At 36.4% G+C, this 16645-nt stretch overlaps 1 protein-coding gene across 1 annotated transcript; it reads left to right on the top strand.

The window, feature by feature from the left end:
• Window positions 1-1053: 1053 nt before the first annotated feature.
• LOC121427431 lies at window positions 1054-12052 on the top strand. Its single transcript, XM_041623823.1, has 6 exons — window positions 1054-1190; window positions 3670-3957; window positions 4802-4987; window positions 6021-6233; window positions 6940-7035; window positions 7832-12052. Exons 2-6 carry the CDS (start codon window positions 3780-3782, stop codon window positions 10102-10104), a joined length of 2946 nt encoding a protein of 981 aa, XP_041479757.1. The 5' UTR covers window positions 1054-1190; window positions 3670-3779; the 3' UTR covers window positions 10105-12052.
• The last annotated feature ends 4593 nt before the right edge of the window (window positions 12053-16645 follow it).

Genomic DNA, 16645 nt, shown 5'->3' with positions numbered 1-16645 from the left:
TATCATGTCATATATTTTGTTAATATTTTATTTTGTAATTGCTGAAACGCATTAGTATTAATTTCTATATTTGATGTATAATTAGTATAATTACATTGTAATGGATTTATTGTATAATTTATAATTATGTTTCAAATGGTTTGTACAAATTGTTTATAGAATCTGATTGTGTATTTTGACTTGAGAGAATAATTAAATAAATAATTAAAGGGTATATAGCTCTGGGGAACCTTGATTTAAGCTACTACCTTGATTTAAGCTAAGAACAAAAGTGGTATAGGCGTAGCTTAAGTTCCCCAGAGCTATCTATACCCTTTGGAAAAATTGGTGATGCCGAAAAAATGAATGTCTCTGCCGGGAATCGAACCCGGGCCCCCAGCTTTGAACGCCGGTGCCTTTAACTTACACTAGACCACAGAGACGGGTTAATGGCTAGGGCGAACCCAATCCGATTGACCGTCAGATAGACAGATTTTCGACACTTATACCAATTATAATTTCCTTTGGCGGGTGAAGGTGCGCCTTCAGTAGAACATGACAAGCCGCCGTGCCTCAGCTGGATCAAAGCTATTGCTTCGATACAGTACATAATTATATGGGAGAAGAAATACAACTGCGTATAGTTGGCAAGTATTATATAGCTCTAGGGAACCTTGATTTAACACACGCCTACTATTGTTCTCTTCATCCATTTCTTTACAATATGTGTGTATATATATATATATATATATGCCTCTTTGTGTGTGTGGGCGGGGTGTTTTGTACGATCGAGCGGGTATAAAATACCGAACCATGGGGGGGGGGGCGGGGGACGGGGGCCGGGCGTTTAATGATGAGAAGTGATGACGCCCGAGTCCGAGACCATGAATCTCAAGGCCGGCAGTGGACGATTTCAAAGGCTGGAAGGGAACTTTGTAATGTTTTATCAAACAATTTTTGACAACTCAAAATTAAAGGTCCGCGTTAAGGATGACGTGCATATAGGCCTAAAATTGTGGACCCAAGAAAACATTGCCAAGTAATAATCGGCGAGACCACTGTCACAACAGGTCGAATTGTATAGAGGCGAAAATAATCATCACGAGATGTCTCGTTTCCTAACCTTTGAACCCATTCCCATCATGCAACGATATCTGCGATGGCGTTATGTTGCCACGGAAGTCAATCCGAAAATTATCCCAGTATCACAGGTAAAATGTTCATGCTTTCGATACTAACCTCCTATTTGTTATGATTATACGTCTATTCAAATAATGAAAAAAAGTGATTTACACGATATATTTATGTGAGTGTTAAAATCAGAGTTAAAATAAGCCATGTTTAATTATGATAACTGTAGTTTTACCGCGAGAGTCACTCAGAGTAGCAACGGCAACCACAGGAGGAGCTGCCCCGAAAGATCCGGCTTAGCTCACTCGAGAGGCTCCGCAGTGAAGACGCGTACGCCGCCGGGCCGAGACGACGCGATGCTTGGTGCCGGTGGCGATTAGCCAGGAGGCGTTCTGGGGTAAAAATCATAGTACTATTCGTACCTTTTACCCCCTAACGCCAGGCGCTTGCAGGTATAGGGCCGCACGTCGGAAAGGAAAATGCAACTATACAAATGCACCAAACAGCGCCTTATAATTTGAATCTGACGTTAACACTTCTGTACATGGGTATAAATATCGGTTAGGAAAGTTTGGTATGTTTGGTAATGAAAGGGAACAAAAATCGCAGAAATGGGATGAAGAAATAAAAGTAGAAGAGAGTTTCCTACTCACATTTGTTGTCTTCGCCATCTTGGATCCATTGTTAATGCAACCTAGTTACGTGACGCTTATAGAGGGCGGCAAAATCAAGTGCTAAAATGTCCCGCTTCAACCACTGAACCAGGGGGGTGTTTCATCAATATTGTCGCGCGACAACTATCAGCGCTGACAGTTGTCGCGTGACAATATTGATGAAACACCCCCCTGGTTCAGTGGTTGAAGCGGGACATTTTAGCACTTGATTTTGCCGCCCTCTATAAGCGTCACGTAACTAGGTTGCATTAACAATGGATCCAAGATGGCGAAGACAACAAATGTGAGTAGGAAACTCTCTTCTACTTTTATTTCTTCATCCCATTTCTGCGATTTTTGTTCCCTTTCATTACCAAACATACCAAACTTTCCTAACCGATATTTATACCCATGTACAGAAGTGTTAACGTCAGATTCAAATTATAAGGCGCTGTTTGGTGCATTTGTATAGTTGCATTTTCCTTTCCGACGTGCGGCCCTATACCTGCAAGCGCCTGGCGTTAGGGGGTAAAAGGTACGAATAGTACTATGATTTTTACCCCAGAACGCCTCCTGGCTAGTGGCGATCGAGTTCGGCTTGCCTTTATTTTGTATTAATGGCACCTGGAAATCTGCACTTCTGTTGGGAACAAAAAAAAAATAGGCCTAGGCCTACCGTCTAAAGTTTTGATGAAACTTGGAAGAAAGAAAGAGGAGAGGAAAAAATAAGAAAATTGAATTTGAAACATGTGCTGAAGTGAAAGAGCGAAAATGGAATAAACAATTTCAAATTCACCCTTTTCTGAACATTTTGGAAAGGAAAATGTATAAATGTCTGAGAGTGAGACTGAGCTGAGTGAGGCTGAGCATGCGTGGCTTCCGCATTATGCATTTACGCTCGCAAATTCAATCCAGCTGAGTTGGTTTTTTATTTGTCGTTTGAGATCGATACAGTCCTAAATTACTTGCGAGTAAGTTTGCAAACTCAGAAACCAAAATGTAGATTTCCTCATTTCAGTCACTGACTAATTGATGGCAAATAAAAGCTTGCTTTTTCATATTATGGCACCGTACTTTAAATAAAAATGTTTGAAACATGAAATATTGCAGTCTTGAATATCTGGACAAAAACTTTTCCAGAAAACAATTATGTATCCTTTTAAGATAGATGTAATCTAGTTTAAGAAAAAGAACAAGAATAACCAAGTGAATTGTTCATGTACCCTAAGATAATCGACAGGAGCATATAATATATTTGACAGTTCTTTAACTTGGCACTTGAACCTGCAACACCAAGTGTTTACTGAGGAAACGTCTTGGGCAGGTGTAAACATAAAGAAATTACAAAATTTCTCACAAAATCAGTGTTTACTGCAACTTCTTTCATTTATTCAATATCAACACAACCTGCAAAGAGTCTTATACTTTGGATTGTTTGGAATTTGAATATATTAATTAAAATAATATGATTATGTTGGCAAATTGCTTAAAAATCCATTTCCCAGTGATTTGTGAATTTTTAGTCCCTTTGTTGTAACCCTAATGGCTTGCAATATCATGGAAAGCGCTTAGAAAAAAAATCAAGTTCTATTTGATTGTAACCATGCAGTTAAACTCTTCTCTGCCATAAAACGGTTTGCTGTAGCAGCGGCCAAGACTTGGAATGCTATCCCTCTTTCAATAAGAAATGCTTCCAGTGTTCTTGGCTTCAAATCTTCCCTTGAGACATACCTTTTTCTTCAATAATAAATATTTCCCTTTTTATCTTGAATATTGTAGTTATTATTGCAAATGTTAAATTGTTATGCCTACTTTGTACGTGCTATGGTACTTTTTGTTTTTAGTGCCTCTATACCCATTATTATTATTATTATGCTGTTTCAAACCCTTCAATTGTGTTTTCTAGGACCTTGGTAGTATGAGAGACATTAAGACATGATCCACCATCACAACAAAGCAGAACATGCGGTAGCTTGGTATATGTAGCATGACGTGATCGCCGAGTATCTTCCAGCAATGGAGGCAGACACCAAACTGCACGAGGCTGTCCACTTTGGGGATACTAACCTAGTGGAGAGCGCACTGGAAGATGGCGCCAATCCCAACTCCATCGGTCTCTACGGCTGGAGTCCAATGCACGAGGCTGCTTCCAATGGAGATACCGAAGTCCTGGATCTTCTCATTCAGTTCAAAGGTTAGTTTGACATTTATTTTATTTTTATTCCAAAAGAAATATTTGATCCTTTGGGCCTGATGTTGGCATTATAATATTAAAAGTGACCCATATTTTCCGAATCACAAACCATAATTAAAATAAATGAATAAAAATGACTTACAACAAACTTTTTGAATTAATATGAATTAACACTCTATTAAATATGTTCATGTTGGGAACTAAAGGAAATGTGTTAGCAGGAAGTGAGTTCCACAGCCTAGTTGTCTGTTATTATTATTATTTTATTCGGCATTTCAACAAAAAAAGTTTACAATCAATTTACAGGAGAATATACAATTACAAAGTGAAAAGGGATGTTTGCAGAACAAGTCCAGGTTGCCTGGAAAAGGAAAAAGTTAAATAAATAACTGTAGCCCGCAGGCTATCCTTCCCGACCTGGACTTGTATGTAAACACCCCAAGAATAAAAACATGTATATAGATTATTATATTAATACAAACAATAATTCATATAGAAAAAGCATATTGAAATTGATATGTATGATATGTATAAGAACATAGGAAGGTACATAGTACGAAGATAGACACCTGGCAGCCGTCTGCTTTGAGGAGTTATTAAACATAAAAAATATTTCTCCTTGTACAAAGAGGGCTCATGAACATGCACCTGCCATTAGGGGGTTTGCATTGCCAAACCCCCCTCCCCCGATGGGGATCTTTGATTTTTCACTTTATTCTAAATAATTACATTAAAAGAACTAGATCCCTGTAAAGTATTTTCCGTCTTGACCTCAAAAGCACAAAAACAGGAAAAATAAGTTGATTAAATGTTCCTGACCAATCTTTGTCCTTGCTCTTGTCAGGTGATCCCAACTGCAGTGATGATCTCGAAGGCTGTACACCTGTCCACTATGCTGCCAGAGAGGGCCACACCGACTGTCTCAGGGCTCTGCTCAAAGCTGGAGGACACCATGACACAGAAAACAATGGGGGGAAGTCACCGCTGGATGAGGCTTCAGAAGAATGCCGGCCAATTTTGGATAAAGAAAGTAAGTTTTCTAGTCGGTGTATTGTAAAGTAAAGTAGGGATTGATTGCGATTTCCTGACTCTATACCATGTAAAAAAATGAGAAATTCATGAAATATAGCTACAGGATCACTTTTCTGGAAACAGTACTATATTTGTACCAATATCTTGAAGCTCTTGGTCAGGACTCCTGTTACCTGTAATTTAGTCACTAGTCTTTAATATGAATATAAAAATTTGCTTAAAGGGGAATCCAACCCAAATAAAAACTTGTTCTTAGGGGAATAAGAAAAATCAGACAAGTTGATAGGTGAAAGTTTGAACACTATCTGACAAATAATAAGAAAGTTATGATTTTTTTAAAGTTGTGAATATTGGTAATCCCTAGATACATTGAGACTGCAAATTGGCCACATATGTGATGTCACAGTGATGTAAGGCAAGGACTACTCTTCCATGTACTCCAATACATAAAATGGCTAATATGTCATTTTTTTTTCAAATTTTTTACTTCAAATTTTATTTTGCTTTCATGAGGACATAAAACAATATACTACCAGGGTTATATTTAGATTACTGCCCCAGGGGAATGGGCAGTTAGGAGAAAACCACAAATCCCTGATAATTAAGTACATGGCCTATGGGAAAGTTGTCCTTGCCTCTTGTCATAATTTACTTACCCAGTTGCCAATTTGAAATCTACATAATCATAGGGATTTCAATTTTAAAGCAGCCATAACTTTCTTATTGCTGGTCCGATTTCTTTCAAACTTTCACCATTCTGTTTTATCTATTTTTCTCCTTTCTAACACTACATTTTATGACCAAGGCTGGATTCCCCTTTAAGGCAACCTCCTCTCTCAAAATAATTGTTGAAGCAATTTCTGAACCATATTTTGCAAAGCTTGTGTTATTTACTGCTTCTTAATCAAGTTTTGGCTAAACCAAACAGATTCCTTAGAGACTTGACTATACTAGGTATAATTTAGTAGTTTCTTGTGGATTGGTGTGCTGAGGAATTAATGGGAATCTCTTTTGTGTGTGTGCTTCATTAGGGACAAAGAGCCTTCTGAACATGACACTTGACGCAGCTCGAATCACTGTCTCCAAGTCGAAACCAGTTGGATCAGAAGGTCAAAGGTCAGAGGTCGTGACCTCTAAGGTTGCAGGTAGCACACAGGATGATAGTGGGAGGATCAAATCACCAAGAGCTTGGGATTCCATCAAGGTCTCAGAGACGAAGAAGAAATCACCTGGAAAAACATCAAGTGAGTTACACAGAGCTGCCAAGTAGTACGGATTTTCAATATTTAGTACTGAAAAATAAGAAGAATACTGATGGTTTCATGCAAAATACTGATTTTTAAAGTTTCCGTTTTATGTGTTGTCTTATGGTATTTCATTGAAAATACTGATGTCATCATCAGAATACTGATTTTCAGCTTTGAAAATACTGAAATGTTCTTTTCAGGTTGGCAGCTCTGGTTACATGTTCTGATGATTGTGAAAATGAAATTAATTATAAAAAAAATCTAAGTCCAAATTAGAAAATCAAATTCAAAACAGTGATGACAATGATGATGATAAACACAGTAATGATAATGACTATGAAAAGTGACGAATATTAAAAATTCATTTACAATGATGCCTACAATTACAAGGAGTAATTACTTGGAATAAATTTTTGGGGTTTCTGATATTTTTGTACAGTGATCTTTCTAGATGTTATGAATTGAGGGCAATGCAATTACTTGTGTAGAGAAACCTTTTTTTTATTTAAAATTTTAATCCATTATTTTTATTTCACTTTTTATTTTCATATTCATCACTCATGTGATAATTGTCTAGCATAGTTGTATCTCATCAATTATTATTTTTTTTTAATCAGTGCTGAAATACAAAGTGGCCTCAATACTAGAATTTACCATGACATGAATACAGCAAGTAATGTTTACTATTTGCATTTATTTCCAGTGACGGGATCTTTGCAGCTGTCCTTTGAATACAACTCTAAGACCAAGACGTTCAAGATTAGAGTGTGGGCTCTACAGGACATTCTACTACCTCCAGGTAGGAGAGTGTTTCGTGAAATGTCTTTTCAGTGATCGATCTCTGATAAATTTGCTCTGAGCCAATCAGATGCAAGGATTTCAGTAGCTTATAACAAGAAGCCAGTGAAAGTCACTGGCCATTTGTTATATGAAACTGTTCATGACATTTTCTAACTCTAGGTAAACAATGAGAGTGTTACACAAAACTTCTCCCTAGTGATTTTCACTGACAAACTCTCTCCGAGCCAGTTAGATGATTTCAGTAGTTCATTACAAATAGACAGTGAAAAATCACAAAATATTTGTTTTATGAAATATTCCCTTTAAGTTTGATCTGAGAGGTTTGAAATTGAGTCTCTTAATTACAATTACTCAGTATTCGTTGTATTATTCCTTGTTAACTGTTTAAATCCTTTGTCTAATCTTGGTAAATCTGAAAATGATTCATTTTCAAAATGTGAATTCATAGGCAGTTAAAAAGAAAGATTGTGTCATGAAAACACATTTTCTGTACAAGATGCTATCCAAAATATGGAAAACAGATTAAATCAAAGTGTCTAATTTAAAGTTGGATCCACAGGTTTTTACTCCTTTGTCAGGATGCAATCATTGTATATAATATTCTGATAGACAATAACAAAGTCTTTCAAGATAGAGTTTTTGAAGGTCTGCCGACTGAGGTATCACGACTCTTAAATACAGGAGATTGAGGAGAGTGGTTGGTTGAAAGGGTCTTTCTATCCAATTGTTTAATTGGAAATCCTGATTTTATGATTTTTTTTAAACAGAATTTTTTTCTGTTTACTATCATGCAGCTGAGTTTTCCAACCTCTCTCGGATCTACATCCGAGGTCATCTCCTACCGGACAAAAAGGGTGAATCCAAACGCAAGACGGATGAGATCAGAATCGACGATCCGGCCAAAATGATGAACAGTTTGGTGACCCTCAAACGCAAGGGTAGCCGGGACAGCTTCAAAGCCGTGTTCCTTCCTTCGACATTCAAGTTCAGCAAGGCTCTTGAGTACCAGAACGTCTCCCAGGAAATGGTAGACTCTAAGACAGTTCACGTGGCTGTCTGTGTCAGGCAGCGATACAGTACCAAGACCATCCCGGTGGCAATCATCCAATTGCCGATGAAGGAAGCGGTTCGGAAACTCCTGAAGGAGAAATACCAGCTCCATTCCTGCATCAACTATTCCATGCCAACTAACATCCATGCATACAATCCTCATGACATTGTGGTGATCTCAGAAGGCATGTATAACAACATGACAACGAGCCATCCAACCCTGAGGACTAAGTCCAGGCAGAGCCTTGATGTTGATGAGAACAATGCTCGTGCTAGCAGTGACATCAATCTTCAAGCAGTTCGTTGCCACTCGGTCGAAAGTGTGCCATCCGCAACGGTTGATATTGACTCTGTGCAGAAGGAGACTGCTTTGGATGATCTCCTGGAGGTTTCCATCAGACGCGATGATCCTGGAGACACTAAAGCAAATAAAAAGGTGACTGTTGTGGACGTTCATGAGCTACCCAGCAGCCCACCAGCAACACCCTTACCAGGTAACATAGAGGATGGGGAGCTGACGGATGTCAGCGTTGTTTCGTCGTCACGGCAAAGTCCTGATAGCGCCACCATCGACATGGAAGGTCTGGAGACCATAAATCTTGACAGGGAACCAATGCAAGCATCGTCAACACCGATGAAGAGTCGGCATGCTAAAATCAAACATGGCTTTGATAATCCTCACGTAACAATCGTGGATGATGGGGAAGATGAAGATTTTGAAGTGTCCATTGATAAAAAGAGCCATAGAAAATGGACAAGAGACAAAGATGCAATAATCGATATAGGAGTAGGGGATCATGGTGATGATAAAAAGAAGGGGATTAAGGGACACCTCTTTAAGAAAAGAGGCAAACACAAGAAGAACTCGAAAGGGGATGGAATAGATAATCCAGGGTATGTCGTTGATATGAGAACAGGGAAGAGAAGTTTGTTAGGGGATTTCAGCCACAGTGATGGTCAGTATAGGCCGGGAGAACTGGAAATGCTTGAAATTTTATCTGATGAGGAAGCAGATTTGAGGTTTTCCAGTAAGAACAGCAATCAATATTCCGGAAGAACTTCAGGACATGCCAACCATCTGCAGGAGACGGTAATAGATGTTGGGTTGCCATCAGTTACTGGTATGCCAGGGAGAAAATCTAAGGCATATGATGTGAGAGGTGCAATGAAAAAGGAGGACCTTGAAGTTACCAACACACGGAGGAAGCATCCCGAGAATACACCTACTAGGAAAGATGTTGGAAAGACTGAAGAACTGATAGGTGACACAGTACCTTCTAGAGAATTGAACAGTCCTATACCTGTTATTCACGTCGAATGCGTGGATGAGGTGGAAAGATCAACGTCTCCCGGAAGTAAATCACCACGATCACCACGTTCACCCCGCCAAGCACGGAGAGTCAGTCCCGTTGGCAATGTTTCTGCTTCCGGACACTTGTCCACCCAGCAAGAGTTTCCTCCACCTGTTACCAAAGGATTGCCTCACACAGACTTAACCAATGTGCGAAATGAACATGGTGTTGATTCCAAGCACAAGGGCACCTCGGAAAACATTCAAAAGCCAAAGCTTCCTTTGGACTTCCAGTTCATCTCCGAAATCGATAAAGTTGTGGATAATTCTACACTTGCGAAGACACCAGCTCGAGAAAAGGAAAGAAAAACCAGGAGCAAGTCACCAGGGCATAGACACAAAAAGAGTCCACAGCAAGAGGAGGGAGAGTTTGAGATGCTGACGCTCTGGAAAGATGAGGAGTGGCGTAAAAAACTTGGCACGCCCAATTTCAAACTTCAGATGTTCCAGCGCACCAGCGATGATCCTCACCCATCCTCTCCCCTTCTCAAGAAGTATCACACTGCTGATCCATCACGAGGGGTTATCCACAATCCTGCTTATGTCCCTGAAACCCCTCCAAACCAGACAGACATGGACACACCAACTCGAGAAATGAATGGAGCCAAGGTGAAGCGTAAACTGCATAACAGTGTTGCAGAATCTACACGGAACTCAGAACTCTGAGGGTGATTTGATATTAGGAATAGTATGCACTCCAAGTATAACAAGATAGCCAAAGTTGGCTAAGAGAAACTTTATCTCAGGTATTTTGGTACTAGTTTCATTGTAGTACTTATGTGTGTGCGTTAGTTTTTTAGAATCTTTTATCATCATTCTAGGACATCATTTTAGAACTCTGTTTATGTTTTCCCCTAATATTTTATCTATTCCTGACTTTATTATAATCTCATGCTGGAGTTTAAACAATCTTTTTTATACGCAAGTAGAGTAGTCCCGTAAGAACACTATTTGTTATCAGGTTCCTCAAAATAATTCTGTTAAGAATCATTTTGAAATCAAATATTCTTATATTTAATGATGTATAAACAAAGACATTTAATGTTCCTAATCCACTTCACGAAGAGCATGATGTCCAATGAAATGATACCTTGATCTAAGAAAGGAGGTCTTAGTCCAACCTTGGTATTAAAGAAAATGATTTGTGTGCAACTGCAAGTAGAAAAATGAAAGCAGAATAGTGGAAGTTTCTCAACACTCAACAATGAATAGTAAAAATAGTAAAATTATTATTGTTTGAGAATGTAATCACTGAGACAATTTAAATACCAAGTTGGCATTTATTGAGTAGATTGTGACAAGCAGAAGGGATAACTCTCCTCGTTATGTTTTTTAATCATCAGGATTGTGTTTCTTTGCTGAGCACCTTTTCCTTTTGGGGCAAAGCCGCAGTAATCAAATTATAACATATGTAAATTGAAGGAAAAAATATAACATATTTTCATGTTTTAACAATACAATAATGTTTTGAGTAAAACTATCGAAGAGGACATTTTAAATAACTTCTGACCAATGCACAACTGGACACAGAAGCTATGTGGTATACCATCATGTTTGGTCCTGAAAATGACCACCCAGACTTGATGTTCGGAAGATATTTTTTGGGGGAGTCATTTTATATATTGGAACATGTGGAGAAAGTTTTCCTACCCCACATACCTAAACCATTAAGTTTGCAACCAACTTGAACTTTTATTAAAAAATATGGTGATTACAACGTTGTTGAATCTTCCACCTATCTTATGCTTAATTTTCTCTCAATACAACTTGCTGTTGGGGTGGGGTTCCCCATTTAAATTTTGCAGTCCATACAAGCTCTCTGTGTAATGAAGAAAAGGAGACAAAAGGTGGATTAGAATACATTCTATGAAGGTATTATCCAATTGTTCTTAAATTTGGTACGCCTATTGGACACATCCTGTTCTTTCATGATATCATCCAAGAACTAATATGTGTTTTGAATTTATGGAGGATTAAAGTGAGCAAGAGTTCAAATTTGGGCAATTCCTTAACATATGCACGTCCAACCCCCTATATGTGGGACCTTCACGTCATTTTCTGTCTTTGATTTCTTGTTCTTTTGACAGTCTGTATATGTTCTTAAAGGACCGTGACTTGGTCATTGTATGAAGTGAGGTAAGACTTGGGAAAAATGGGGGTCAGACATACTAAAAGGTTGATCATTTTATGGAATTGCCCATTTATAAAATGTCAACAAAGATTGAGATAGAATCACACTTAGAAAGATATGTACTCCCTTTCAGAAAATATACATTTGTACATCTATATAAACTTTGAATATGAGCTCTGACAGAAAATCCCACTGGATTTTTTTATTGTTTTGGTTTGTAACTGTTGCATTCTAGATTGATTCTTTGTTAGTTTAGGCTTTGAATTGCTGGAGATACCATCATAAGAGGTCTGGGGGCTAATGACATGTTGACTTGACCTTGTTTTTAGGTATTCATGTCAACAAACTCTGAAGGAGAAGAAAGAGTGATTGTTGATCAATTGGGTGTCCAATTAAAAAGTATGTTTCTCCAGTATGTTCTAAGATTTTAATTTCTTTATAAATTCATATATTTTAAAAATTGTAGTCAAACTACGGTTACTTTCCTCTGACCTGTCAGTGAATTTATTTGTATATATTATTTAATGACTTATTATCCATTCAATATTTTCAATAAGACATTGATATTTTTATTTTACTTTACCTTTTTTTTACCTTTGGTGTGGTCTAGTACCATCTGCCTTTGTGATACTGACATTCAATTCAATATTTATTTGTTGAGTAATACAAATATCTTTTATCTCTCACAAAAAGCATTTGAATGATATTACAAAGTGTAAAAGATTCAACATCATCAGAAAAATTGACATTTTCTTCAAATACCTCATTTGGCAATTTTATTTGGTTGAGAGACATCATTCTTCAATATCCATGCGACTCAGGCAAGGTTATTTTACCAATATCTAGCAATAAAATGTGAGTTTTTTTCTTTAGGAATGTTGAAACAATCTTACCAAACAATGATTAATCTTCTCTAACAGTCAAAGGAGAATTATTGATCTTGATTTATGGTAGTCACATTAAACAACGAGTATTTGTTTAGTGTTAGATCAGAGTTTGGTGTCGCTTGTGCATGACATGTTACGTTTAGACTTTTTATCAATACTTTTATTGTGTTTGAATTAGCTCTGTATATTTTGTGATACATTTCAGGCTCAGAATCTTTTGAAAGTGATTGCAGTTGTAGTAAGTTACACCAGGGCCCCATCTCACTAAGAGTTGCGATTGATCTGATCAATTGCAACTATGGAAGGCCAGCAAAGTCAACATATAAAGTGCATGTTTGTTAAAAAAAATGTCTCGATATGAGTGTATGTATCCATAAATTCATTGATTTCTTAACAATTTGGTGTGTTCTCCTTTGTATACAAAGGGCATTTCACAAATTTCCTGTATAAAATATATGACACTGATGAATTTCCATAGAGTTACGATTGATTGGATCAGTCGTAACTCTTTGTAAGACAGGGCCCTGGTGTGTGTATTTCCTTCAATATCATGCTCTATTCAGCACCCCCCCCAAAAAAAAAATGGCTGTTTTCACTTCATGGATATAGAAAGTTTCTCATATTCTGCCATTTTATTAGATTTTTCATTGCTATTGTTTGGCATATCAAAAACTTGCCTCACTCTGGCTAATGTCTTTTCTTACCATCTTTTTGATGTTTTAGCATAAAATTCATTTTTTTGTTTATTGTTTTAATTCAGATATTTTTGAAATAATGTTTTATATATTCGGACAAGTGCCCTTAAAAGGTATTAATGATGACTATCATCTGTTGGTGGTAAGTTTGTTGCACAGTGTCTTGCGTTTTTCGACTTGTTCCTCCTGTTTTCATTTCTTTCAAATAATATTTTCTATCCTATTTATTATCAAGTAAACATTCTGTCATCATGTCATGATGCTTTATGTGGTTAAAAATGTCATTTATGGAAGTAGTTGATAACATTTGTTTTAAATATATAATATATTGCAACGGTATTATCTCACATTCCAACTCATATTTTGCAAATTTTTATATAAAAGTGTATTCATATGTACACATGAAACTATAAGTAGTAAATTTATGGAATACTAGGCTAAGATATTTATTTATTTCTGTATTCTTAATTGTACATAAGACAAATGTATCAATTATTTAAAAATGGGCAATTTCTAGTTTGGTGTTAAGAGTTGGTGTTGGGCTGATTCTGACACCTGTCCCAGCACCAAACATGATATGATTCTGGTGCTATGCCTGGCCTCATAAGTTGAGCTATCACAATGAAATCATGCTGCAACTTTTTAAGTGTTAGTGTCTACTCTGCAGAGTGCTCAAGGTGTTAAGCCTATATTTGGTGTTAAGTTGTAAGTAGGTCACTCTTATTCTTCATATCAACACCAACAGAAACACTGAACTTTAAGATACCCAATGTACCGTAAGTGGACTTTAAAACAAATGAATAGAGTAGATAGATATTCCTGTATATATTTATAGAGCCGTACATAGTAGATACATGCTTTTCTGTGTTTCTGCTGCGACAACAATTCTTGCTTTAATTCTTTTTTTCTCTAAAAAGGGAATAGTTTTATACATAATATTATGTAATTGTAATTCATAAGAATTTTCTTGAGGTTTGCATCTTCTTCATATGTAAATTTTATTATCTTCATTTTAAGCAACTTTTTTTTTTACATTTGACTTGTGAAATTAAGATTTTCATTGAGCCTTTAATTTGATATTCTATTGTGCCTTTTATTTTCAAGATATTATTCTTGAACTATGGTAAATGCATTTCAGAAATTCAGTTTCAGTGTGTCCAGAGGTATTTCCAATTTGTGCCTTTTGCAAACAATGATAATTTCTATGTGTTTCCTTTGGCATTTTTTTATACTGTCAATTATGAGTATTTGTTATGTATGAGCAAAGTGATACATATACTTGGTATATGAAATGAGCAAATGTATACATCCACCTGGAATTCGTAAAACAAGCAAATTGTTTACGGTAAATGCCCACTAAAAATGCTAGGCGTCCCATCTTATTCTTCCTATATGTACTCACCAATCTATTTGGAATGCACAATGTAAAGATATATATACATATTATAAATATATTATATGCATACATCCTACGTAAGGGCGAAGTCTATGAATGATTTCTTCTGTTATAATACACATTTAGACGTTAAGATGCATTGCGAACATTCAATGACTTATCTTTCTACATCTGCATTTAAGGCGAATTTTTTTTGTCTTCTTTCAATGTTCGAAATGCACCTTAACGTATTCTACCTTCGTCTTAACATCTAAATGTGTATTATAACGGAATCCTTACGTAGGATGTATGCATATATATGTATATATGTAATGCATTCAACTTTATTTAATGTATCGTTAAATGATCTTTGAAGGTTTTCATGGTGGAGAGTATTATGGAAGTTTGTGGTAAGCACCATGTATTCAGATCAACCTGAAAAGGACTATTTGTTTATGTGGCTGTTTGATAGTTCTCACAAGAACTTTTTGTCTAATGATCGTTGCTGAAATCTTATTCCCTCCACTTTTATGTGCCATCCATTTTCTTGTGTATTATTCATGTATATTGCAATCTTCCGTCTGTGAACAGTTATACAGAGATGCAATACGATCTATATTTTTAGGTATATATATTATGTATTTTTATTGTTCTTAGATAACTTATATTTTTAGAATGTATTATTGCTTAATATATATTGCAAAATGATGTCAATTTTAGGGGGACAACATCAAGTAATTTTTTAAAAGAGAGTGAGAAAAACTTACATTAATAATTTTGCAGCTGGAAAGAAAAATCATTTTGGTATCAGTCTGTTGACGGTTGATTCAAGAGATGATTTGTACAACTGTGGTATTCCAGGCCCAGTATTAACGTGTAATGTTTGATTGTAGCCTGATTTTTATGATCGATTACATTGGTCATTATGTGCCATCAATCTTTCAAATCATATGTACGATCGATCGTGTCACAGCCCTCAGGTTTCAACATCTCCAATACACAGCTTCTTCATCAAGTAGATTTTCATCCTTTTCTAATTTTGATATAAAAACCATGTTTGTCTTTATTTTAATCAACATTTAGTTGTTTTAAGATATTAAAAATAGTATAGTAATACACTGTACTACTATGCATACTTTTTTGTTTTTTTCCCCTTCGATTATAGTATTTCTTGTTCAGTTGCTCTTACAGACGACTAGATCTCAGACATTATTTTTGGAGAGGTTGTTCTCACAAAACAGTGTTTTGTACTGTGCAAACTTATGAATCCATTCTCCTGTGATGCCTGTAATAGTAACTGTAAAAAATACTGAAAGGTTTTAATTTAATAGCTATTGACACTTATGTTCATTTGAAAAAATACAAAATATGTAAAATGTTGCAAAATCAATGACTATGATTTACACTTGGTGATTATGATGTAATCCTACGGCTTCTTCACTGAAAGCTTTGACCCGTGCTAAAATCTTCCAAATGTTTTTACCCCCCCCCCTTTTAACAATGTTAATAATCTTCATATAAAACAGTAAAAACCAGGCACCCCAACTTCATGGGCTTTAGAATTTGAATTCATAGTGTTACAGGTTTCATGGTTGCTCTTCAGGTACTTCATTTTTACTGTTTCTGTTATTTTTTTATATCATGTGACCAATCCAAATTTGCTGTATTATATTTCAAATTATTTAATCAGAATAATGAAAGAATAAGTTATAAATGAATGACAATCTTCTGAAAGTTGAGTTTTGGTGTAGTTTATTATGCATTTCGTGTATGGCTTTATGGTCATTTTGACTGGTTTTTCAGTTAGAGATGAAATAAGAAAGATGAATAGTGAGAAAGAGAGAGAGAGTGAGAGCTAGGAGCTCGAGGGGGGGGGGGTCGAGCAAGCAAGAAAGAAAGGGGGATGGAGAGAGAAAGAATAAAGGGGTATGGGTAAATCGATAGAAGGAAAAAGCAATGAGCTAGAGGGAGGCAAGTAGTAGTAAGGGGTGGGGCCCGCGGGGAGGGGGATGGGGATGTTTCCACAAAGTTCTTGAATTGAAATACTTGAGAGTTTTTAGGAAAGTTCTACTTTTTTCTGAGAAAGTTTTGAAATGATTGATGCAGGGGAATTTCAGGA

Source organism: Lytechinus variegatus, chromosome 14 (genome assembly GCF_018143015.1).
Source record: "Lytechinus variegatus isolate NC3 chromosome 14, Lvar_3.0, whole genome shotgun sequence".
Lineage (NCBI taxonomy): Eukaryota > Metazoa > Echinodermata > Echinoidea > Temnopleuroida > Toxopneustidae > Lytechinus > Lytechinus variegatus.
Note: the sequence above shows the minus strand (reverse complement) of the source record. Positions and strands in the feature narration are given on the sequence as shown.